The sequence below is a fragment of the Dromiciops gliroides genome, chromosome 2 (assembly GCF_019393635.1).
Source record: "Dromiciops gliroides isolate mDroGli1 chromosome 2, mDroGli1.pri, whole genome shotgun sequence".
Taxonomy (NCBI): Eukaryota; Metazoa; Chordata; class Mammalia; order Microbiotheria; family Microbiotheriidae; genus Dromiciops; species Dromiciops gliroides.
This window is the reverse complement of record NC_057862.1, coordinates 319,057,000-319,082,150: the sequence shown is the minus strand read 5'-3', so window position 1 is coordinate 319,082,150 and position 25,151 is coordinate 319,057,000. Positions and strand designations below refer to the sequence as shown.

General features: G+C 45.8%; 1 protein-coding gene across 1 annotated transcript in view; it reads left to right on the top strand.

Moving 5' to 3' along the window:
* PDGFRB (platelet derived growth factor receptor beta) overlaps nucleotides 1–25,151 on the top strand; it is a 66,966-nt gene that overhangs the window by 14,364 nt on the left and 27,451 nt on the right. The window contains exons 2-10 of the mRNA XM_043986611.1: nucleotides 11,142–11,229; nucleotides 13,513–13,821; nucleotides 16,055–16,321; nucleotides 18,395–18,522; nucleotides 18,981–19,155; nucleotides 19,392–19,584; nucleotides 22,530–22,645; nucleotides 22,822–22,945; nucleotides 24,335–24,546. Coding sequence (XP_043842546.1) covers nucleotides 11,211–11,229; nucleotides 13,513–13,821; nucleotides 16,055–16,321; nucleotides 18,395–18,522; nucleotides 18,981–19,155; nucleotides 19,392–19,584; nucleotides 22,530–22,645; nucleotides 22,822–22,945; nucleotides 24,335–24,546 — 1,543 coding nt within the window. The 5' untranslated portion in view covers nucleotides 11,142–11,210. The remainder of the gene's footprint in view (nucleotides 1–11,141; nucleotides 11,230–13,512; nucleotides 13,822–16,054; nucleotides 16,322–18,394; nucleotides 18,523–18,980; nucleotides 19,156–19,391; nucleotides 19,585–22,529; nucleotides 22,646–22,821; nucleotides 22,946–24,334; nucleotides 24,547–25,151) is intronic.

Here is a 25,151-nt window from a genome sequence, read left to right as displayed (position 1 = left end):
TATTTCTCACGCGAATGCTTATCTATCCATGTCTTCCTAAATCTGTATCTGTGCAACTGATTTTTTTAAATTCAACAGTACGACTTTGGTTTTAAACCCATAAGTATAGGACTTAGCATTTGTTTCTGATTTGGTTCATTGTTCTAATCTGTTGTACTGAATGAGTTAGTGAATGAATGAATGAATGAAAAGCATTGATTACATTCTTACTATGTGCCAGACACTGTGCTTAATGTTGGGGATATACATTTTTTTTTTTGCGGGGCAATAATTTTACAGGTATATTTAAATTTCTTTTGTTTTTGTTTTTTGTTTTGGGGCAATGAGGGTTTAGTGACTTGCCCAGGGTCACACAGCTAGTAAGTGTCAATTGTCTGAGGCTGGATTTAAACTCAGGTCCTCCTGAATCCAGGGCCAGTGCTTTATCCACTGCACCACCTAGCTGCCCTGATATACATATTTTTAAAAAGAGATAGTCCTCACCCTCACAGAGCTTATATTTTAATAGGGAAAGATACCACATGTAGGGAAAAAGGTCATAAGGGAAAGGAGTTTTGTTCTGAGGAGGTTGAAAGGAGAGGAGGGCTTAGTCAGTCATAAAGCCCTACTATGTGGGCTATTACACTGTGCTAAGTTCTGGAAATAGAAATAGAAATAAGAACAAATATAGTCCCTGCCTTCAAGAGGGCTTACACTTTAATGGGGCTACTTTATGACATACATGACAGAAGATGAGATGGGGTGTGTCTAGGGCTAGCTAATTGATAGAGTGGGCTAAGTAGGCTAGTCTGCACACACATAGTCACCAAACAACTGGGCTGGACCTGATGGGAGCTCCAGAGAAAAGTGGATTCATTTCCTCAGGGACTACAAGTCTGAGGTGTGGAAGATGCTGATGCAGGTGGAGCGGAGCATGTCAAAGGCAGCTGACAAATAGTGAGATGGCCTGGGTGGATGACTGGAAGAGACATGAAGCTGTGTATGTTGATTCTATCACTCAACATATTAACTAGCTCTCCAGAATTCAGGTCCTTTGGAAATTTAATCATCCAAAAGCATCAATAAAAATATCAACTAGAACTCAACTAATCACTGGGCAGCTGGGTGGCGCAGTGGACAGAGTTTGGGATCTGGAGTAAAGAAGACTCCTCTGCCTAAGTTCAAACTGGTATCAGGCACTTAGTAGTTGTGTGACCCTGGGCAAGTCACTCCACCCTCTTTGCCTCAGTTTCCTCATCTGTCAAATGAGCTAGAGAAGGAAATGGCAAACCACTCCAGTATCTTTGCCAGGAAAATCCCAAATGGGGTCACAAACAATCGCATATGACTGAAATAACTGAACAACTAATCACATCTCCCTGGGTCACTTCACCAAAGGTTACTCTATTATTAGTGGAATTTTGAATTGGCCCAGCCATTCTGAAAAGTGACTTGGGACTATGCCCAAGAAATCATTAAACTGGCATGGAGGAGAGGGTTTAGATTTGATAGCTTTTGACCCAATGATACCACTGATCTCCTTAGTAAGAGGAAAAGGACTTATCTGTGCAAAAATGCTTATAAGAGCTCTTTTTAGCGTAGCAAATAACTGGAAACTAAAGGAGTGCCCCTCAGTTAGGGAAAGGCTGAATCAATTATGCGACACCTGGATTATTTTCAGTAAACATTTATTAAGCCACTATTATGTACAAGGCTCTGGGGACAGTGGGAGATACAATATAAACCCAATAGTCTGGGAGTTTCCCGGTTAACGGATAGTGTGAACAGAGGTCTGGAGAGGAGAAGTGAGGGACTGAATTGGGGTATCCATTCCCCCAACAGGGAAGAAGGAGAAATGCCTGGGCAGAATCAACAGGGTTTGGCAACTGATTAGATGTGAAGGGTGAGGGACAGGGAACATGCACAGATGACTTAGAGGTTTCAGGCTCCAGCAGTGCCTGGGAGGAGTGTGCTGATCTCAGCAGAAATGGAGAAGTTGAGTGGCAGGGCAGTTTTGGAAGAGAAGATGAAGCGTTAGTTTGTTTGGGACATTCTGAGTTTGGGATGCTGGTAGGATATCCTGGTGGGAAAGCAGGACTGGAGCTCAGGGGAGAGGTTGGTAGTATACAGATTTGGGAAGCATTGGCCTTGGGGTGATAATTGAAGCCAGGGTAGCTGATGAGATCAGTATGGGGAAAAGTATGGATGCATGTGTTTATGTGCTTGTAGAATTTATGTGTGTCTATGTGGGCATGTATGTGAATTTGTGTAGGGCTGTGTGTAGGTGCAGGAATGTGTGTCTGTGACCACACACGTACCTGTGGGCGAGTGTCACATAGGCCCGTACAAAGTACATGCGTCACGTGTATGGGTTGTGTGCGTACCGTGTGTGCTGTGTGAGTGGTCACATATCAGCCAGCTGCTTGGTGCAGGCACAGAGCCAGTGATCTGGCCCTTGAGGCGTGATTGTGTCGTGGGATCCCTGGGACCTCGAAGGAGGGATGTTGCAAGGGAGGATGTGGGCCAAGATGACTTAGATTTATTTAGATTAAGACGGTGGGAAAGGAGCAGAGGCGGAGAGAGAGGGGTGGGGAGGGAGGAGGAAAGGGAGAAGGAGGGGGACAGAAAGAGGAAGTAAGGATCCTGGGAACTGTTGAGGAGGCCAGGCCTCTCTCCCTTGGCTCCCCCAAAGTTTCCTGCTTACCTGAGGTGGCTGCATCTCTCTCCCTCGACTCTGGACAGGGAGAGAGTATTCTTTAGGCTAGGCCCTCTCATCCTGGTGGATAGTGGAGGTCATCCTTGGCTGATCATGGTTTCTTAGCCCCAAGAGATTATAGATATTAGGATTTAGAGCTAAAAGCATGACCAAGATCCAGAGAAGTCAAATGGATTATCCAAAGTAACTCAAATAATAATGCGTAGAACCAGAATTCAAATCCATGCTCTTTTGCTTCCAGATTCAGTGCTCGTTCCACTCAATCATAAGGCCTTTTAGAGGAAAGGGAGTAGAATTAGTAGAATGGGTTTTTTGAAATGTTTTGGTTTTTGTAATTATTCTTGAGGTCATTTGCATTGTGACTACTGTCCTATTCCACATGCCTATGTTGTTCGTGGAGTACTATTTCTAGAAAGGATCCTACGATCCTTATTTGGGGGAGACCCTAGATATGGGCCATACCTTAGCTTTGTTTTAGAGGTTTCCCTGGAATTTTCCTCCAGGTTGGGAGTAAATTAGAGGAAGAGAGAAACCTGATCCTTCTCTTTGGGGTCAGGAATACCTTCCCCCTGCCCACCTCCAAGATGAATGTGAGTCCATATGAACCTAGCTCTGGAACACATTACACACATCATTCCATTTAAACCTCATTATAATCCTGCAAAGAAGGGACTTCAGGTATTATCATACCCACTTAAAAATAAGGAAACTGAGATCCAGACAAGCTAAGTGATTTATCACACACAGAGGCAAGATTTGAACCTAAGCCTTTCTGACTTCAAGCTTAGCATTCTATCATCATGTCACATATAGAACATAAGTAGTCTTGTTTCCCCCAGGCTCTTGTATGCAGGCGAACATGGCTGGGAAGCACCAGGGCTGGGATTCTGTCTCTTAAGACCAGAGCGCTCTCCACCACACCATGATGTCTCTCCCAAACCCTTCTCCAAGAGACAGCTCACACTGGTTTCCATTTCTGTTCTGGAAAAATACCTCCCCTGCCCTAGCCCCTTCCCTCTCACTTCATTCAGAACTTGATTCTCAAGACTTCCCAAGAATTCTTCCCCTTTCTCTAGTAACATTTGAAGAGTCCCCAGCTGTGGGATGAATCTCAGTCCTCACATAAGCCTGCTGCTCCTGCCTGAGAAGTCAGATCTTCAACTGTGCCCTGCTCTGGGCAGGAATGTCACCTGATAGAAAACAGGGGGAATCACAGGCAATGATGCTAGGATTTTCACAAACTTTTCAGCTCCCAGGCCCTTGAGGTCCAACACAGCTGCTCTTTGGAATCCAACAGTTTGGGGAATTCTAGAGTATGAGAAAAATTACTGACTGAGATAGAGGTAATCTCCTTAGAGGAAATTGAGTACAACTCAAACCTGAGGAGAAATCCCCTCTAAAACACCTTCAACAACTGGTCATCCAGCCTTCGCTTGAATACCTCTATCGATGGGTAACTCCCTACCACTTTTGGACATCTGTTAGGAAGTTTGGACAATGTTAGGAAGTTACAGAGACAATTTCAGGGACAGGACAGAGGTGGTGACTACAGCTGCCATCCCCTAGCTCACTATTTGACCATAGATGTGTCCTACCCTCAACAACCTAGGCCCCTTCACTTGTAAAATAAAGGAGTGACTTAGATCATCTCTGAGGACCTTTCCATCTCTGACATTAGACACTTCCTTAAAGCAGTCCTGTACTCGGGCATTTCCTAGGAAGGGTCCAACCAAAGTATGTTCACCAAGGATAACTTGGATTCAGTCCCTTCCAGTTCCTAGGCCTGTCTAATGGTCAGGACATACTGGAGGGTCCAAGGTCGATGACCCTGGAGGGCTCAATCCCTAAGGCCCAGGCTTCATCAGCCAAGAAAGTGTCTTTCAATGGCCAACCCCAGCCAGAGCCTGGCTCAGAGTCTGAGTGACCGCCTGTCTCCATGCTCTGGCCAAATTCCTGCTTTAGAATAATAAACAGTGCAGCTCTAGAGAGCTGCACAAAACCCCCCATCCCCCCAGGCTGCTAATGGTTTCCCTTGGCCAGGCCCCCTGGCAGGGATATGGGAGGAGGAGAGAGAGGGCACCACAGGGCAGATCAGCCTCCCTGGGGCCGGGGGGAAGGGAGCTGCTGGGCAGTATGGTACAGAATGGAGATCAGAGCTAAAAGGAGATTTCTGCTCTCTCTGCTCCAGAATTTGCCTTTAATCTAGGAGGAGTCTACTCACTACTTGCTACTCACCTTGGGCAAGTCACAACTTCTCCAAGCATCAGTTTCCCCAATGCAAAAACTGAGCAGCAGGAGTTGGACCGGGTCATCTCCGAAGTCCCTTACATCTCTAAATTCTATGGTACCATGAAGTCCAGGCTTGCTTGGTGGCTTCCAGTTGGAAAGGACTTGGATTCTTATCCAGAATGTGTTCAGACAGGAGTGGGGAGGGAGGCAGTGACTGTAGATAGCAGGGGCTGGGGTAGATTGTGGAAGGCATTAGGTCAGGCTTTGGCTGTCTCTTGTGATCCTGCCTCTCCCCTGGCCTTCTCTGTCCTCTATCTCTCCGCCACTTTTCCTGATTCTCCCTCCCCTGCTGTTCTGTCCTTTAGCTTTCCCAGACAGTGAAATGATTAGAATCAGAAGGTTGGGCTTATCCCTGGCTAAGCCTCTCCCTGGGCAGTCCTGATGGGTAGCTAATACTTCCTCCCCCAGTTACAGAGGCATGTGCACATTTGCAAACCATCTCTATGATGTGCTCAACAGGGTGGGTGGAAAGGCTGGGACCCTTCTGTGCACAGCCCTGGACCACAACAAGCCAGAGTGGGGATGGGGTTCTAGGAGGTAGTATGATCTCTACAGAGTGGGGGGAAAGCACACTTTTGATGCCCTGTCCTCTTTCTTCTCTCTCCACTCCCTCCAGAGAACAACACCCCCTTTAACCGCGAAGGGAAAAACAAACAAACAAACAAGAAAACAAAAACAAAACAAACAGAAAAAAAAATTCTGAAGGGAGTTTAGACCCAACCCATTTCACCATCCTCCATTATCTTCTCTACATTCCCATTGCATTAACCTCCCAGAGTCTCAGCCTCTCATCTGGGTTTATGGGAAGTCTATGCCCTAGTACCCAGACCTAAGACTCTGTCATGCCTGGGTTTTAATTCCATGACCTCCTGTACTATCTCCAAAATCCTTCTATTCTTTTACTAGCTCCCTTACCTTCCTTCTCACTCTTTGGTTTATCCATCTATAAAATGATTGGCCCTTAGTTGTAAACATGTATGGAAGGAAAGCAAAAATTACATTTGAGAAAGCAAAGGGCCTGTGACCCAGTATAAGGTTGGTTTCTACACCCTCAGGTTCAGAAGACATTCCTCTCTGGGCAGCTGGTGGCCCTAAACAACTCTGTTCCTCTCATAAATAGCGAGTCATTTGCCCACAGCTAAGACAGTCATTGTTAGAACATAATTGTTAGAAAATTACTTCAGGGTGAGGAATCTTTGGATGCTCTCTTTATTCAGGCCGGCCAGTTCCAGGTACACAGTCTCATTAGGATTGAGTCTCATTCAGTTTAGGAGAGGAGTCTGATTTGGGATTTCCTTAATCCTGGATTCTTTCTGTCTGTCCGGCTATCTAAAATGCACTTGTTTTCTGTTTCACTCTCTGAGAAGTCTGGTTTCTTTCCCCAGTTTCATCTAGCTCAAGCTAGAGAAATGCTTTCTCTCAGCTACCCTGGTGATTTAGATCACAAGGTCCCATCAGGATGGATTCTCCAGATCTCACCTTGAATTCAGGTGCCAGAGACATTCCTGACCCTCCCAGGAATGATGCCTTGTTCATCTCTTCTCGAGTTTCTATTGTCTATGGACCCGGATTGGCTTCCACCTGCTTCCAGCATGAATTTATCCAGTCCTTGGTTTCTCTCACATTTTCTGACTCATCCATTCCTTTGTTCTCATATTTTCCTCTTTCCCCAAATGTCTCAGTCCAAAGTCTTTAACTCCACCAGCCATCCTTAATTTACTTATAAGCATCTTCATCTCATGGACCTCACAGACTGAAGTAAGAAAAAGCACACAGAATACATATGTGATAAGATACATTTAACTTGGTATACACAGGGTTTGGGGCAGGACCTTTCATCAAACAGCTGAGAGCATCCACGGATGAAATGATCTTAAGCTGAAAGAGGAAGAATTGGAAAAACCGGGAATCCTAGACTGATTGGAGTGCAAGGGACCTGGAGAAGCCATCTTGTCTCTCTCCCTGACATTGGTCCCATTTTCTAGATAGCTGAGGAGGTCTTCCTGACAATCCACAATCAATCGGCAAGTATTTCTGAAATATTTCCTGTGTGCCAGGAACTCTGCTAAGTTCTGAAGATAAAAATAAGGGCGTAAACAGTCCCTGTCCTCAAAGTGTTTCCATTCCAATAGGGTCTCACTACCAGATGAGTCATGAAAAGAGGCATTGGGAGTCTCTTTCTTTGGGGATTTCTAGTTCAAGAGATAGTTTGATTGTGGGGTTTGCCTGGAGGCAGGGGAATGGACTCAGTAGCACTTAGGTTCCTTTCCACTCAGTGGTTTGGGGTTCTAAGTTCTTCTTCTTCTTCTTTTTTTTTTTTTTTGGTGGGGCAATAAGGGTTAAGTGACTTGCCCAGGGTCACACAGCTAGTAAGTGTCAAGTGTCTGATGCCGGATTTGAACTCAGGTCCTGCTGAATCCAGGGCTGGTGCTTTATCCACTGTGCCACCTCGCTTCCCCAGTTCTAAGTTCTTAAAGCAAAACCAGACCTCTTATGGAGATTCTCTGGACCTATATTTCTCTAAACTCATTTCTTTGAGACGTGGGAAAAGATTCTATCAGTCTAGATAGAAGATTTGGGGATGGTTTCTAGCTACAAGAGTTGGAAGGAACACCAGCTTGAGAGTCAAGTGTCCTTGGTTCAAATCTTGGATCCACTTCAAACTTTCTGTGTGACCTTATGAAAGTCCCTTCTCATCTTTGGATATTATTTTCTTGTTTAAATCAAGGTGAACAGGGGAAAGGTGGGGGAGACGTGTGGCTTAGATTACCTATAATATCTAATTTAAGTCTGCCATTCTGTGTTTTATTATTCTCTACCCCACGGTGCTAGTGCCAGGGAATCACTCTATCCTCACATCCACCTAATAGCATTCCTGGACAGCTCAGGGGCTATGCCCTATAGGAAGTCTCTCTGATTGCTCCTCTCCCAGATTTTTAGCACTCTCTCCCTCTAGAAAATACTTTGTTTCCTGACTTGGTATACATTGTATTTCCTTAATGAATTGTAAGCTCCTTGAGAGCAGGGACTGGTTGGTTTTTCTTTCTGAATTCCCAATTCCCAGCATGTACTTGGCATATGTTAAGCACTCCATGAAAGTTTATTGGACTGAATTGAATTGAATTGGATCTATAGATGTCTTCATCTGGAACTAGAGGGCAGCAGCTGCGTGGGAGTGGGGAGGGTACAGAGAAGAGGAAAAGGGATGCCGTGAGGCACGCTTCTTCATATGAATTTTTCTAAGTGCACATTTTCTAAATGCCAGAAAGTCCTGCTTTCTAGAGCCGCTATTTATTCTGTGATGAGGCAAGTAGACCGAGTGACAGAGAAGGGGCAAAGCTTCGAGAGTCCAGTACTATGCCGCTCTGGCCTCTCCCACACTGAACCATCCGCTGCCAGATGAACCTTCTTACAACACAAAGTAATCCCCTGAGCAAAACCCTCCACTGCCCATCAGTACAAATTCTTGGTGTTCGTGGGCCCCTGTAATTTAGCCTCAGCTTCAGGGTTAGGTTTCCCCTCAGTTCAGCCAAAGGATAAGGTTCATCCTTTGTCCCTGGAGTGTGTTTGTGCATCCCTTACTTCAGGCCTCCCCCTCTTCAGAACACACTTTACCCTCCCTCTCCTATTGTGTAATTTTGATGTTGTTCAGTTGTTTTCAGCCTCATCCGACTCTTTATGACCTTATTTGGGGTTTTCTTGGCAAAGATCCTGGAGTGGTTCACCATTTCCCTCTCTAGCTCATTTGACAGATGAGGAAACTGAGGTAACCAGGGTTAAGGGACTTGCCTGGGGTCACACAGCTAGCAAGTGTTTGAAGCTGGACAGTAAGTCCTATGCCAATTTCATGACTCAGGTCAAGTGTTCAAAGCAAGGACCTTAGTAAGGATTGTATCATAGGATTGTTGACCTAGGGCTAGAAGGGTCCTCAGGGGTCTGGTGTACCCTCCTCATTTTACAGATAAAGAAACTGAGGCCCAGGGTTTGGGCTAGGGTGACTTTTCCAAAGTCACACAGGTAGTAAGCATCAGAGACAGGATTTGAACCCAGGTGCTCTAACTCCAGAGCCAGTGCTCTTTCTAGAGAACTACCCTCTCATTTTACAGATGGGGAAATTGAGTCCCAGAGAGCTCCGGTGCCTATTGACTCTATCGTGGGAAACAAACCCAGATCTCAGGGGCAGCTAGGTGGCACAGTGAATAGAGCACCAGCCATGGAGTCAGGAGGACCTGAGTTCAGGTCTGGCCTCAGACACTTGATACTTACTACCTGTGTGATCCTGGGCAAATCACTTAACCCCAATTGCCTCACCAAAAAACAATAAAAAACCCAGATCTCCTTACTCTAAACCTAATGTACTTTCTAAGGTCCCTCCCAACACTAACAGTCTAACATCTCTAAGACCCACCTCCTCCCTGAAGCCGTCCCCAATCGTCCCCTCTTTGGTGATGGGATCATCACCTCTTCTGATTTTCATGATTGCACATACCTAGAATTCCTCTACCTCTGAGCATCCCATCTCACCTCTCCTGCCTGCCTTGCCTCCTTTCCTAGCCTCTGGAAGGCAGGGATCTTGTTCTTATTTTTGCTACCCCAACCTCCCCTAGCCTTGTGTCCTACACACAGTAAATGAACTTGGTGAATGATGAGTGAAAGAAAAAGTATTTATCAAGCTCTTAGCCAATAAATCAGTTAACGAACATTTCCTCTAAGTACTTACCCTGGAGTCACTGTGCTAAGTGCCGGGAATACAAAGAAAGAGAAAAACATTGTGTTTTGATGAGGAAGAGGAGGATTCCTAACTTTCACTTAAATCCTGGTCCCAGTGCTGTCCCCCCACTCCCGATACTCGACCTGCCTCTCTTCTTTCCAGCCTCCTCCCTCATCCCACCCCCCAAACTGACCCCTGCTCCCCTCCCCCTCCTGGTATCTCCTTCTACCCTCTCCACTAGATCCTCAGCCTTTATGGGGAAAACCCAAGAGACTAAAAATTCTCTTGGTAACAGTGAGGAATGTTTGTGAGATCAGGGGCATGGCGAGGGGGAGGGAAGAACTGTGGCCAAGCCCCTTGTGGGGGGCTTGTGGGGCCTCCTTAGAAAGGGACTACCCCTTTCCTCCATCGGTCCACAATGCCTGGGCTTCCTGGTCCTTGCTGTGGCCTGGAGGTAGGAACAGCCCCTGCCCCCCATCAAATTCCGATGGTCAGAATTCTCCCTTCTGTTTTCTTTTCCCGCCCACCCTCATTTCCTGTTGTGCTTTCTCCCCCTCCCCGTGGGAGCTCTTTGGACACTGGTTTAGCAACCCCCCTTCCCTCCCCAGAGTGGGCCTTTTATATCTCTTTTCCAAATAGCCTGGATGGGGAATTGTGCTTAGGAGAGTGAGTGAGGGGACTCTGGCAGGGGCTGAAAGATGATAGAGGGGGAGGGCCTCAGAGACATAGGCTTCAGAGGGAGTATGTGGCCTGTTGATTGGTGGGTGGATGGGTAGTGGGTAGTAGTGATGGGAGAAGTCAAGAGGCCTGCTAGTGATTTCCCCTATCTGGGCTGGCTGAGCTGACCCAGCTAGGGAGATGATGAGAGAGGAGGAAATGGGGATCTTTTCAAAGTCCGGTGGCAATGGATAACATGGAAGATGGGTAGCTGGGACAGCCTGGCCATTTGGAGCATGATGACCCAATGGGATTTTTTCCTACATTCCTGATTTCAAGTAATGAAAAGCACTTTTAATGAGGGTTGGCTGAAGGAGGCTCCTTTATCAGACCATGTGTCTCTGATTTATATTCAAGAAATATGGTCACCCTAACTCCACGCTAGGCCCCTCTAGGATTGCAGATTGTAGAGGGATCCAGGGATTCTCCTCTTCCCTTATTTCTCACGCTCCCTCCTTTTCAGGGCAGCTTGGGCCATAGCTCTTATCTCTCCCTCAGAAACCACCCGGCACATACTCCATGGCTGCCCGGCTTTTTCTTTTCCCACCTCCCCTCTTTTCTCTTTCCCTCCCTCACTCTCCCCTTTTTTCTCATCCTTACTCACCTTCCTGTTTTGTTCTTTCCCCCTCTCCCCAGTTCCCTCATCTTTTCCTCTGCCTTGTTCCCCCTGCCCTTGTCTTGCCCCCTCCCCACTTCCTGTGCTGGCCCTGATCCAGGTTTCTTTGACAGGACAGAAAGGCAGCGACAGACCCCAGCTGGGTGCCGGTGTGAGAGTCAGTGCTGCCTCCAGGTCTGAAGATGCTTCCTGTCCTCTCAGGTAAGAGTGTGTGTGTGTGTGTGTGTGTGTGTGTGTGTGAGAGAGAGAGATATGAAGGGCAGGGGAACATGAGTTAGGATGGAGAGAGAGAAACAAAATGATGGGGTTTTGGATTAGAAGCCCTATAATAAAGGAGGGAAGGGCAGGGAAAGGAGTAAAAGCCAGAGGATAGTATACAGGAGTCTGAGAGCTTAGTTTCTCTACCAGGTTTCCAAAGTGACTTCAAGCCTCATTTTTCCCATCTTTAAAATGGGTCAGTTGTAGGAGTTCACTCCATCTTTGCTTTTCAGCAGCCCCATATTACCCAATGCAAGCAATCCAAATACCTTTCTTACCCCCTCCATGTTCCACATCCTGGCCAAACAACTCCTCAAGGGCCTTCCTGTCTCATTTTCCTTCTTGAAAGCCTCTCCACCCTTTCCTACATGACTTTTGTGCCTCCCTCTGTGTCCTCACACTTATCATTCCTCTTATTTGGAATCTCTTCCTTCACCAAGCCGCCATCTTATCCCTCACACAGCTCTTACCCCTTCAGCTGTGCTAGTCTCCCTCCAGACCTGTCATTGGTCTGTCTGTCCTGTCTATGTCAGTATGCTTCCAGATGGTCCAGTCTAGGGTTCTCTGATCCATTTCATGTAAGTGGAGTCTGGCCCATCAAACCTTGTCTAAGGGCTATCAATCCTTTCTTCTCTACCCCTTATCACCATACCTAAGAGTTCTGTATGAAATGGGATCTAGACTGATAAACTAATAAAGTGATCAATCAACCAATTGATCAGGTTCATTCCTTAATTCCTTTATTCGCATATTTATTAAGCATTTCCTGAATGCAGCAAACAAACACTGCCTCGGTACCCTGGGGGAGACAAAGATGAATAAAAAGTGATCTCTGCAAAAAAAAAAAAAAGGGGGGGGGGCAGCTAGGTGGCACAGTGGATAAAGCACTGGCCCTGGATTCAGGAGTACCTGAGTTCAAATCCGGCCTCAGACACTTAACACTTACTAGCTGTGTGACCCTGGGCAAGTCACTTAACCCCAATTGCCTTACTAAAAAAAAAAAAAGAATGAGTCTCCCAGAGCCACAATGCCTATCCTTGCAGCGGTTGTTGGGGGGCAGGCAGGAAAACGCAGTGAGGTGTTATGTGGCCATTATAAGACCTTTAGGTAGTTAGTGTAAATCTTGCTGCCAATGTCTTGACCGTCTCAGTTTCCCAAATGGCTCTAACTCCTCCCCATCCCAGAACAGTTCTGAAGTCTGGCCCATAGGCTCTGGCCCAAGCCTAAGCAGGAGGATGACTGCAGGGCAGAAGGACAGGAAATGACCTGGAAGCAATGCAGGAAGCCAGAAGCCTGGAGATTGTTTCCCGGGGATTTCCCAGGGCTGCTCCTTGGCTCTCTTGACTGCTTCATTGCTAGGAACTGGAGCTGGGAGCTGGGCAGATAGGGAGACTTGGGGGCCAAAGTTGGAGAGAAAATGACGGGGACTAGTGACCTAGAGTACCCGGGGCAGGCCTGGGAATGCCAGAGTGAATTGAGCTGGCCTTCTCAGCCCACTCCCCAGTGTGGGGTGGAGGGGCTGGGCGGGAGTCAGCAGAAGGTGGAGCAATTGGTATTTTGAATGGAGACATTCTGCCTAGAGATAGAGAGCAATTTTTTGAAAGGACCTGTGTGCTAATAGCAGCCATGGGCTCATTTATTGATTAGAAAGGGCCTTAAAAATCATCTAGACCAACCATCCCATTTTATAGGTGAAGAAACTGAGTCCGAGAGAGATTAAGTGACTTGTCAAAACTTACACAGCTAGTAATTAGCAAGGCCAAGTTTCTTTTTTGTTTTTTTGCGGGGCAATGGGGGTTAAGTGACTTGCCCAGGGTCACACAGCTAGTAAGTGTCAAGTGTCTGAGGCTGGATTTGAACTCAGGTCCTCCTGAATCCAGGGCCGGTGCTTTATCCACTGTGCCACCTAGCCACCCCAAGGCCAAGTTTCAACCTTTCCTCTGGACCAGGGCTTCCCAAACTTTTTCCACTCGCAACTCCCTTCCTCCTGAGAAATTTTGCTACCTCGGGTAATAGGTATATAAAATAGGCATATAACTCAAACACTGCCAAATTTTTCGTGGCCCCCACATTCAGTTAAGCCACCCCCTATGGGGTCGAAACCCATAGATTAAGAAGCTTTTTTTTAGACCACATAAGACCTAGGACTAGTCCTTAATGGGGCATTTTAGATCTTCTCCTTTGCCTCCCCCTTTATTCTCCCTTCTGTCTCCTTTTCTCTCCAAGTTTGGCTGTGGCTGCTGTTATTGTTGCCTGAGGCCAAGGCGCTGAAGATAACCCCCTATGGCTCAGAGTTCATCCTCAACGTCTCCAGCACCTTTGTCCTGACTTGCACCGGGGATGCCCCAGTGGTCTGGGAAAAGATTCCTCAGCAGAGTCCACCACCTGTTCTTGAGGCCCAGGATGGCACCTTCTCCAGCATCTTGACCCTCGCCAATGTCACTGGCTTTGACACGGGAGAGTACATCTGTTCCTACAATGGCTCCCAAGGCCTGGAGTTTGGTGGGCAGAAGCGGATCTACATCTTTGTGCCAGGTGAGGGGGAGGGGAGTTCTAGGATCCAATAGTGAAAGTCTCTGCCTATTCCTTCCAGTGACATACCAGGATCCTGGGCTGTGTCGCCACCACCCAGGGAATGTCATTGTTGTTACTATGATCACTATGGTTTCATTGTTTTCATCTTTTGGAACAGGTACCCAGATAGAAATGGTTCAAGCACAAATCCCTATCTTACTATTTATTATTTTTATAGATTTAATGTTTTTTGGATTATTAGGAAAATTATTAACTAATCATTAAAAATTTTAAAAACTGAATTTTGTGATGAAATACACATATTGGGTTGTAAGCTCATCTTCTATAGACTCACCTACTGCAACTTTGGGACCGTGCCAGTGACAATCAAAGTGACAGAGCTGACATGTGCCTTGTCCTTTCCAATATGGTTTTTATTTCTTCTACTTTAAGTTCTATATTCTGCAATTTTTTCCCATTCCATACAATTTGAGCATTCAGGCAACAGCTATTCAAAATGTTGTTTTAAAATTTTTATGCGTCAGTGTTCTATCTGGACAGCTGTGGGAAAAAGTTCTGCCTGGCCCAATACAGTTTATCTGTTGAATCTTCAAGGCTATTTGGAGTTTGCTTATTTATTACTCCTCATTCTCATCTATTTTGATGGGGTTCAAGTAGGGATGGCTTACTGTTAAGCACAGTAGGTTTGATATGTTTGCTAAGTTGCCTTGTTGAATCACCCTCATTATGAATAAACCTATGCTGAAGTCCTACTCAGTGTAGGGCCACGTGCCTGGCACTGTGGGTGATGCAGAGGCACAATCCCCACCCACCAAGGGCTGACGATCTAGTTCATGAGCTGCATGAAAAGAGATCAATCACACCATGCAGTGTACTGCAGGCCAGTCATAATGACAACTTTATTCCTAGGGTGTTTTTTGGTTTACCAAGTGCTTCATACACAGTATTTCATCTGAGCCTTATGATAGCCACATGAGGTAACTAGTACACAATAGAATAATCTCCCTATTTTATAGAGAAGGGAACTGAGGCACAGAAAGGTGAAGATACTTACTCACAGTCACACAACTAGTAAATGACAGAGCCAGGATCTGAACTCAGGACTTTTAGTTCCAAAACTAGTGTTCTTTCCACTGTTCCTTGGCCTTTCACTCTCTTCCAAATACCATCTGTATAACTTCCTAACAGTTAATATCTAACATCAATATCTCATTGTGGAATCAGAGGTAGTGAATTCCCTTTCACTTGGGGGATGTTATGGAGGGAATTTCTGTTCAATTAGGGGTTGAACTGGGTGACTTCTAAGGTTCTGTTCAGTTTTGGGATTTTGCTCTATGACAGGTCACTAGGGACTTTGATCTTTCTAGAGAAGGTAAGATAAGCTGGGCCTTGAAGGAAGAGTAGAATCTGAGGTAACTATACCCCTGATTCAAGAGCCCTGATTTGGGAGTCAGGAAACTTATATTTAGTGCCAACTCTGCTACCCAGTTATTGTGAAGACTCTTTTTTTTTGAGGCAATTGGGGTTAAGTGATTTGCCCAAGGTCACACAGTAAGTGTCAGAGGTCAAATTTGAACTCAGGTCCTCTTGACTCCAGGGTTGGTGTTCTATACACGGTACTACCTAGCTGCCCTGAGGACTCTTGTAATAGTCTCCTAATCAGGGTCCTGATGTCTGATTTATTCTCTTTCTAATACATCCGGTAAATTCTGTTTGGTTAATCTTCCTAATATACACCATTTGTCATGTTATTTCTTTCTTTAAAAAACTTTACCAGTGGGGCAGCTAGGTGGCACAATGAATAAAGCACCGGCCCTGGATTCAGGAGGACCTGAGTTCAAATTTGGCCTCAGACACTTGACACTTACTAGCTGTGTGACTGTGGGCAAGTCACTTAACCCTCATTGCCCTCCAAAAAAACACCCAAATCAAAAAACACACCCCCAAAAAACTTCACTGGCTCCCCTTTGTCTATAGAATTATGTCCAGACTCCTCTACCTACAGTACAAGGCCCTCCTCAGTCTGCTGCCACCCAACATCTTATTAATCATTCTCTTAATGCTTTGGCAAGGCAGGAATATCAGCTTTAGTGCTCAGCTCGGGGTAGGGAGGGATTCCCCGGCAGAGAAGCCAGTGTCCCTGGTACACATCACAGCTTGACTTTTCCTCTAGGGTTCTCACTCCTTCTGTCTGCTTCCTTGTCCACTCATCCCCTCATCATTATTTCTGTAGACCCCTCGGTGGGCTTCCTCCCTGTGGATCCTGAAGAGCTGTTCATCTTTTTCACGGGAGACAGTGAGACAACAATCCCATGTCGAGTGACTGACCCAAAGCTGGTGGTGACACTGCACGAGAAGAAGGTGGACGTGTCATTGCCTGTTCCCTATGACCCCCAGCGTGGCTTCACTGGGCCCTTTGAGGATAAAACCTACATCTGCAAAACCATCATTGATGAGAGGGAGGTAGACTCTGACGCCTATTATGTCTACCGGATCCAAGGTGAGGACTTTGCCCTCCCAGACCAGCTTCCCTTGCTCCTCCTCAATAAATCAACATGAATTCAGTACCTTCTATGTGCCGGATACTGTTAGGTTTGTCGTTGTTTAGTAGTTCTTCAGTATTTGTGACCCCATTTGGGGTTTTCTTGGTTAAGATACTGGAATGGTTTGTCATTTCCTTCTCCAGCTCCTTTTGCAGATAAGGAAACTGAGGCAAACAGGGTGAAGTGACTTGCCCAGGGTCACACAGCTAATAAATTTCTGAAGCCACATTTGAACTTAGGAAGATGAGTCTTCCTGACTCCAGGCTTGATGCTCTATCTGCTGCACCACATAGCTGCCCCCCCTCCCCCATTACGTTAGGTACTAGGTATAAAAAGATAAAAACGAAACAGTTCCTGACCTCAAGGAGGTTATAGTCTAATGGAAGAAACCGATAGGTACATACCTATACACATACACACACAAATAAACAAATATTAGGTAATTTGATGAGAAGAGGTCGCTAGCAGCTGAGATAAAGATAGGAATTGGTGCTTAAGTTAACCTCTGAAGCTAACAAGGGGCTCTGAGGGTTATCGGTAAGGAGGGAGTAAATTGTAGGCATAGAAAGCAGCCCGTACAAAAGTATGGTGTTGGGAGATGGGGGTGTCATGTGAAGAAAGAGAAGAAGGCCAATTTGCTTAACCCTTAAAACCCATCCCCAATTAAGGGTCATATTATAGCACCAAGGACAAAGAACGCTTTTTCTTGAGTACCCTCAGGTTCTAGGCTTGTCTATGAATAATCAATAAATTATTCATGTTAATACAAATTCACAACTAATCATCCTCATCATCCCAGTCACATTTCAATCATTTTGTCCTGTCCCATTACCTTCTGTGAGCATAAAGCTAGCCATATGAGATAGGCAAGGGTAGGGATTGCTATTTTCATCTTACTCATGAGAAAATTGAGGCTCTGAAAACTGAGGGAGGTTAAGTCACACAGGAGGATAGGATTCTAGTATTTAGAGCTGGAAGGCCCCTCAGACCTCATCAAGTCCAGCCCCCTCATTTTACAGATGAGAGAACAGAGGCCCAAAGAGGTGAAATGATCATTGGTGTGTGGGGAATCTTTGATGTGTGGATCTGTCTTACATGATTCTTGCCTATGTCTTTCCTTTTTATTTAAAATATATATATATATTTCTTGTAAACTTAAATACAAAATGAGAAAAGAAAAAAGGAACATCTCCATGTACATAGCAGTACATGAAAGAATTCAATATAAAATAATCCATTTCCATTTCAAGAAAACCTATGTAACAAACACTACATTGTTTTCAAAACTACCCAGTTTTTCTGTGTTTCCTTTTAGGTTTTCTTTTGTTCTCTGCTGAGCACGTTTTGTTTTATTTCTTCTTCCATCCCCCTCCCCACTCTAGAAAAGGGTACAATTAAATGCACACACACATATATGTATAGGTATATATATATATACATATATACATATAAACACACATACACATACATATCTATAAACATACACATTGTCTATGTCTTCCCATAGATCTCCATAGAAGATCTACCCTATATAGTATAAAACTTAGTCCAGTCCTGAATGCTGGTGCAACTTAGTCCAAAAAATTCAATTAAATTCAACCAACATATCCATCTGTTATCATTCATTCTGACTACATGACCACGTCTTTGAGGGAATAATAGTGTCATAGATCTAAACTAGAAGGGAACTCTGAGGACAATTAGTTCAACCCCATGGTTTTATAGGTGAAGAAAATGATCAGGGAAACTAAGTGAATAGTACAATAACCCACAGTAATCACTGGGAGCAGGATTTTATCTCTTATTCACTGACTCCAGAGCCAGTGAATTTTCTTTCCATTATACTGCACTGCCTCCTTTGCTGCTTCTCACTTTAGTCCCCTTTAATTTCATTTTATTAGAGTCAACTGATGAGGTTCCCTTCCCAAATCCTGAATCTGTTATCAAATATATCAGCTATTTCTTTCTATTCCCAGTCCCTTGAACTCTGACTGCTTGGCTCAGGGTCACTTCCCTCTTTCTGTCCACAGTCTCATCCATCAATGTCTCAGTGAATGCAGTTCAGACTGTGGTGCGGAAGGGTGAGAACATCACTGTCCTCTGCATCGTGAAGGGTAATGAGGTGGTGAACTTTGATTGGACCTACCCTCGAATGGAGGTGAGGGAACAATCAGGAGAGATGGGAAGGGGGGTAGGTGGTCTAGTCTCGATAGAGATGAGGGTGAAGAGAAAGAATAAAGAGGATGGGGTGGCCACTCTTGTCAGGGCCAGTGATCAATATCAGTGAGGGAGGGAGGGTTGTGGATGGAAGTAGGTTATGAAAGATGCTGAAATCTATGCTTTCCTCCAGAGGACCCTTTGAGTGGTCTTCTGGTCTGAGTTAGGCTAAAGTTGTCAATTGCAAGTCATCTATTCTTCCCTCCCCAAGCCAGATAAGCCAGTCTTTTGTCCCCTCCTCTTCATCTTAGTACACATGTGTCATAGAGGAAGCCATGGAAGTCTGTGTCAGTAGCCCCTCACTTTTCCTATTCCAATGCCAGGTACCCCCAAAAGTTTCTTTTAAGCCTTCTCTTATTTCTCTGGAACTTGGATCCTTTCCCTATCCTGTCCCTGCAGAGCAAGCGGCTGGTGGAGCCAGTGACAGATTTCCTGTCGGGGGTAGAGTATGACATCCGCTCCATACTGCATATCCCCAGTGCTGAGCTGGGAGATTCTGGTACCTATGTATGCAATGTCTCAGAGAGCTACAATGGCCACAGGGACATGAAAGGGGTCAACGTCACTGTGGTTGGTGAGTACAAAGGCCCAGCCCTCACTCCCACCCCAGTGGCCAAACAAATGTGGCCAGAACTATCCCAAGAAATGAAGGAGCGGTGGTCTTTGGATCAGGCTGGGTGTATAAAGGGAGGACCTGCCTCCATGAAACCCCATGATATCAGAGGCTCTTTTCTGAGCCCCACCCCTTGTCCTCTCCCGTCTCTTCTGAAATTCCAATCTCATTCTTTCGGATTCTTTGGTCCCTTTCAGACAAAGGGTTTGTGAGGTTTCTGGGGGAGTTGGATGAGCTGGAGTTTGCCGAGCTGCACAAGAGTCGAACACTACAGATGTTCATCGAAGCCTACCCTGCTCCCACCATTGTTTGGCTCAAGGACAATCAGACTCTGGGCTCTGGGACTGCCAGTGAGATCTCTATTTCCACCAGGAATTTATCTGAGACAAGGTGAGTCAATCTCATTGACCAGGGGAGGCAATATGTGGATGAAATTTGCACCTTCCCCTTCTAAACATCACATCAGCCTGACCTCCATCCTTAGAGACTCTCTCTAATCTGGTCCTCGTATCTCTCCTGTATACTTCATGCACCAATGTCTGGATAGAGGCCAGGACTGTAGGCATTAACTGGTACCAGGAGGCCTGAATCAAAAGAGTGTTGTCTAGGGCTGGAGCTGTTGTCAGGTGGACAAACAGAGATATGGCTGTAATCAAGTATGAACAAGGATATGAGCCCTCCTAAGGATTGGCAAGTGGAAAAAAGAGTGAGAGAGAAAGGGAAGGAGAGGAGAGGAGTAGAGAAGGAAGAAGAATGGAAGAGAAGAGGGGAGAAGAGAGGAGAGGGGAAGGGAAGGGAAGGGAAAGAAAGGAAGGAGAAAGGGAAGGAGAGGAGAGGAGTAGAGAGGGAAGAAGAATGGAAGAGAAGAGGGGGGAGAAGAGAAGAGAGGAGGGGGGAAGGGAAGTGAAGGGAAAGAAAAGGAGGAGAAAGGGAAGGAGAGGAGAGGAGAGGAGTAGAGAGGGAAGAAGAATGGAAGAGAAGAGAGGGGAGAAGAGAAGAGAGGGGAGGGGAAGGGAAGTGAAGGGAAAGAAAAGAAGGAGAAAGGGAAGGAGAGAGCAATGAGGAGGGGAGGAGAGGAGAGGAAAGGAAAGGAAAGGAGAATGCCTGCACTGGCTGCTTGGGTGCCTACAGACTGGGCACCATGCCCTTGGGGTCGGTTACTTCTATAACATAATTACCTTCCTCTAACCCCTAATCACTACAAGGCCATACAAACATACACATGAAGACTCTCAGAGCCCTGGTCCCATCAGAACAGCTGATGAACACTCACTCAGTGTACAGAGCACAGGACTGAACTAGCAGCTTGGAGGTCTAGATTCCAGGCTCTAATTTTGGCTCTGCCAGTCCAAGGAAGGCCCGCTGTTTGATTTTGGTGTGTCAGTGGTGTGTAGAACACTAGGTTTCAAGTAAAAAAATTGAAATTTTAATAATGTTTCTGCTACTATAGTATCTTATGCAGGTGGCTTGCCTCTCAGTGCCTCAGTTTTGCCATCTTTAAAGTTAGGGGTTTAGACTCAATTCAATTCAGTAATCACTTAAGAGCCCATGGAAGGCATTGTGGTAGACTCTGGAGACACATGAACGTAACCAAAAAAAGTCCCTGACCTCCAGGAGCTTACATTCTACTTGTGGAGGGGAAGGAGAAGACAATGATACAATATTTACACAAATATGAAAATACAATATAATTGTAGAAGAGGAGGCTAGAGAGATCAGGATGAGGTAAAACCTGAGGTAAAGCTTGAAGGAAACTAGGGAGTCTGAGAGACCAAGGTGAGAAGGGAGTACATGGATTGTCATTTAAAAAAAAAAAACACTTATTAAGGGCAGCTAGAGGTGGCGCCGTGGATAAAGCACCAGCCCTAGATTCAGGAGGTCCTGAGTTCAAATCCAGCCTCAGACACTTAGCACTTACTAGCTCTGTGACCCTGGGCAAGTCACTTAACCCCAACTGCCTCAAAAAAAAAACCCAAAACACTTATTAACGGCAGCTAGTTGGTGCAGTGGATAAAGCACCAGCCCTGGATTCAGGAGGACCTGAGTTCAAATCCAGCCTCAGACACTTAACACTTACTAGCTGTGTGACCCTGGGCAGGTCACTTAACCCTCATTACCCTGCAAAGACAAACAAACAAACAAACAAACAAAAACCCACAAAAAACCACTTAAGTACTTATTATGTGGCAGGCACTCTGCTGAAACTGTTGTTGTTATTTAGTCAATTAGTTGTGTCTGACTCTTCATGACCCAATTTGGGGTTTTTTTTTCCTCTTCTTTTTTTTTTTTTTTTTTTGGTGAGGCAATTGGGGTTAAGTGACTTGCCTAGGGTCACACAGCTAGTTAAGTGTTAAGTGTCTGAGGTCGGATTTGAATTCAGGTCCTCCTGACTCCAGGGCCACTGCACCACCTAGCTGCCCCATTTGGGGTTTTCTTGGCAAAGATACTAGAGTGTTTTGCCATTTCCTTCTCCAGCTCATTTTACCAGTGAGGAAACTAAGGCAAACAGGGTTAAGTGACTTGCTTAGGGTGACACAGCCAATAAGTGTCTGAGATCAGATTTGAACTCAGATCCTCCTGACTCCAGGGGGGCATTTTATCCACTGCACCCTCTAGCTGCCTGTACTGAATATAAACAGAAAGGCAAATGACAGTCTCTGTTCTCAAGGTACCCCCAGTCTAATGGGGAGAGACAACGTGCATACAGCTGGGTGCAGAGACATGGGGGCAGAAGGTGGGCTTTGGACAACAAGATTGGATTGCCCAAACCACATAGGATGGTTTTTCTGGAGCCTAGAGTACGTGGAGAGGAGTGATACAAAATAAGCCTGAAAAGACGGACTGTTATGGTCTTTAAATGTCGAACTGAGGAATTTGTATTTTATCTGAAAAGCAATTAATTGGGAACCACTGGAACTTCTTGAGCAGGAAGTAGCTTGATCGGCTCTGTGCTGTAGGAAGAGATTTTTGACAGCTCTATTAAAGGCTGGGTGGCAGAATGGAGGGGGTCTTAGCATGGAGACCAATCAAGAGGCTATTGCAATAGTCAAGGCTGGAGGTGATGAGGCTGGTCCAGTGAGTGGGGAGTAAGGGAGAGATTTTGAGGAGTCAAAATTTACAACTGATAGGATAAGGGAGGGGGGAAGGGAAAGAGTGGAGGACTGCTCCAAGTTCACAAAGCTGGGTGACCCGACAGATGGCGATACCTTTGACAGAAAGAGGGAAATTTACAGGTGGGGTGGGGTGGGGTTGGGGGAAATGTTTTCTAGGCTTCTTTCCAGGTATAAGATTCCATAATTCTGTGATGTTTCCTTGCTGGGTGGGGTCCTCTACAGGTATGTGTCAGAGCTGACCCTAGTGCGGGTAAAGGTGAATGAAGGGGGTCATTATACCCTCAGAGCCTTCCATGATGATGATGCTGACTCATTCTCCTTCCAGTTGCAGATCAACGGTAAGGAGAGGTCCCTTAGAGGCCTTATCCCCTCCCACTCTCCTTCTCCTCTTCCTCCCCTAGCCTACTGTATCCCTCAATTCTCTCCCTGCCTTCCTCTCCCAATCCTTGACCTAGCTCATCTTCCTCCCCCCTACCCCCAGACTGATCCTCCTCTCTTGCCTCACTTTGGACAGTTCCTGCTAGGGTGATGGATCTGATTGAGAGCCACCTCAGCAGTGGGGAGCAACTCCTCACTTGCCGAAGCCAGGGAATGCCACAGCCTGTCCTCAGCTGGTTCAGTTGCAGTGATTTTAAGAGGTGAGTGGAGACCCCAATCCCAGGAGGCAGTAGGCAAGACCTTTGACCCAAAGGAACAAGGGGCAAATCAATCAACAAGTATTTATTAGGTGTTTACTATATGTCAGGCACTGTGCTAAGTTCAGAAGATGCAAGGAAAAAGCAAAAATACTCCCTGCTCTAAAGGAACTTACATTCTAATGGTCCTGAGGGAACGTATCCAAAGCTCCTGAGTCCATAGAACCATCAAACCCTTGGGCATGGTCTGGGAGCCCAAATAGAGAAAGCTAAAAGAGCATTTCATCCATCTTCCTGCTTCTGGATTCTCTGTGGCCCCAAGATAGAGATAATTTCTTCTGTCATCAAAACTTCCAGAAAGAGACCCAAGGGACCTCTATAGATAGCATGGTTCAGTTCCTTACAAACTAAAGGGAAGTTCTTCCTTTCATCTACCCTACGTCAATCCTGCTACCAAGTAATTTCCTTCCAGAGCTGCTCTTGGCCCTTTAATCAGGGGCACAAACTCATTCACTCACTAAGATGGGCCACTTCTGGAGTTGGCAGGACTGAGATCCTCATAGCTCCTTTCTTCTCCTTGGAATTTCTCCTTCTGGCTACCCATAGCCCAGCAATTCATCTGGGACCAACATGGCCTCTAGGGGGAAGAGCAAGACAGGGCAGCATTTATAAAGGAGCTAGTTGGTCACTGATGAATAACAGATTCTGATATAGAAGAACTGGCAAGGGGGAGATGAAGATTCCCCTTAAGCCCATCATCAGTAGACCAGGTTATACAAGCATCCACTATTCCTCCCTGGCATTGCCAAAAGACCCCTGAGAGCTTCATGGGGACAGGAAAAGACACTCACTTTCTAACAGAGGTCTTTATTAATCATTTTGAATGTTAATACCTTCCCTCAGTTGATTATTTCCAAGTTATCCTCCATATATATCTTGTTTGTGTGGATGTTGTCTCTCCTATCAGACTGTGAGCTCCTCAAGAGGAGGGACTATTTTCCCCCTTTCTTTGTAAACCCGGTACTTAGCACGGTGCCTGGAACATAGTAGGAACTTGTTGACTGACTGAGTAGGGGTTCTTCCCCTTTTCTGCATCATAGACCCCTTGGGCAGTCTGGTGAATCCTTTGGATTCCTCAGAATGTTTTAAATGCACAAAATAAAGGACCTAGGATTACAAAGAAAACCAATTTTATTAAAATACACTTGGCAAAATATATTTTTTTTAATTCATGGACACTTGGTTAAGAGCTACTGCAGTCTAGACCAACAGGCAAAAAGGATTTTGGGGGATAGTGGGTGGTTAGACTGGTGAATGAAAAGAAGGGAGATGGGTTGGTAAACTGGATAAGGTAGGGCAAAGCTGATTATGCTGGGGCTCCATCCCAAATAGGTGTCCCCGTGATGTTCTGCCTACCCCACTGGGGAACAGCTCCACAGAGGAAACCCAGCTGGAAACCAACGTGACCTACTGGGAGCAAAAGAAATTGTTTGAGGTGGTCAGCATCCTGCGCTTGCAACGTGTGGACCAGCCCCTCTCCGTCATCTGCGACGTGCACAACCTCCTGGGGAGAGATAGCAAGGAAGTCACCATTGTTCCACACTGTGAGTCCCAAGGCCCACAGCCGTAGTAACTGGTTTCTTCCTCTCTTGTTCATCGCTGGCCTTGAGGACAACCCAGGTTATGTGTGACCATGCAGGCTCAGGCACTTGTCTAGATATAATGAGCACATATGTATGAGGTGCTCCCAGACACAGGTGTATCTTCTAAACCCTCTTCCATGGCTCTGAGAAGTACAATTGTTCTTCCTCCCAGTCCCCAGCAGAAGCCCAGATCAGGGACCAACCTTTAGAGACCCAAGCTCTCTACAGAGTGAATTGAGGAGGTGCAGTAACCCATGCTGAGACAGACCAAGGATGTAGAGGAGAAACATCCTGTAAAGTAGTAAGCTATGCAGACAGAGGAGCAAATACTTTTGATGGGGCAAGAGCCTATTAAGATAGAGGGAGGCCAGGGGGATTGCTAGTGCCCTCTTTTTGTTAGGCAGGGAATAGCATGGCCACCGATAATAATGATAATTAGCACACCTTTCTATGGCACTTCCAGGTTTATCAAGCATCTTTCTCACGACAACCCTGTAAACCAGGTATTACAAATGGATAGATCAAGTGGATGGCAGTCAGAAAATGAGAAATGAGTTTGGTGGGGT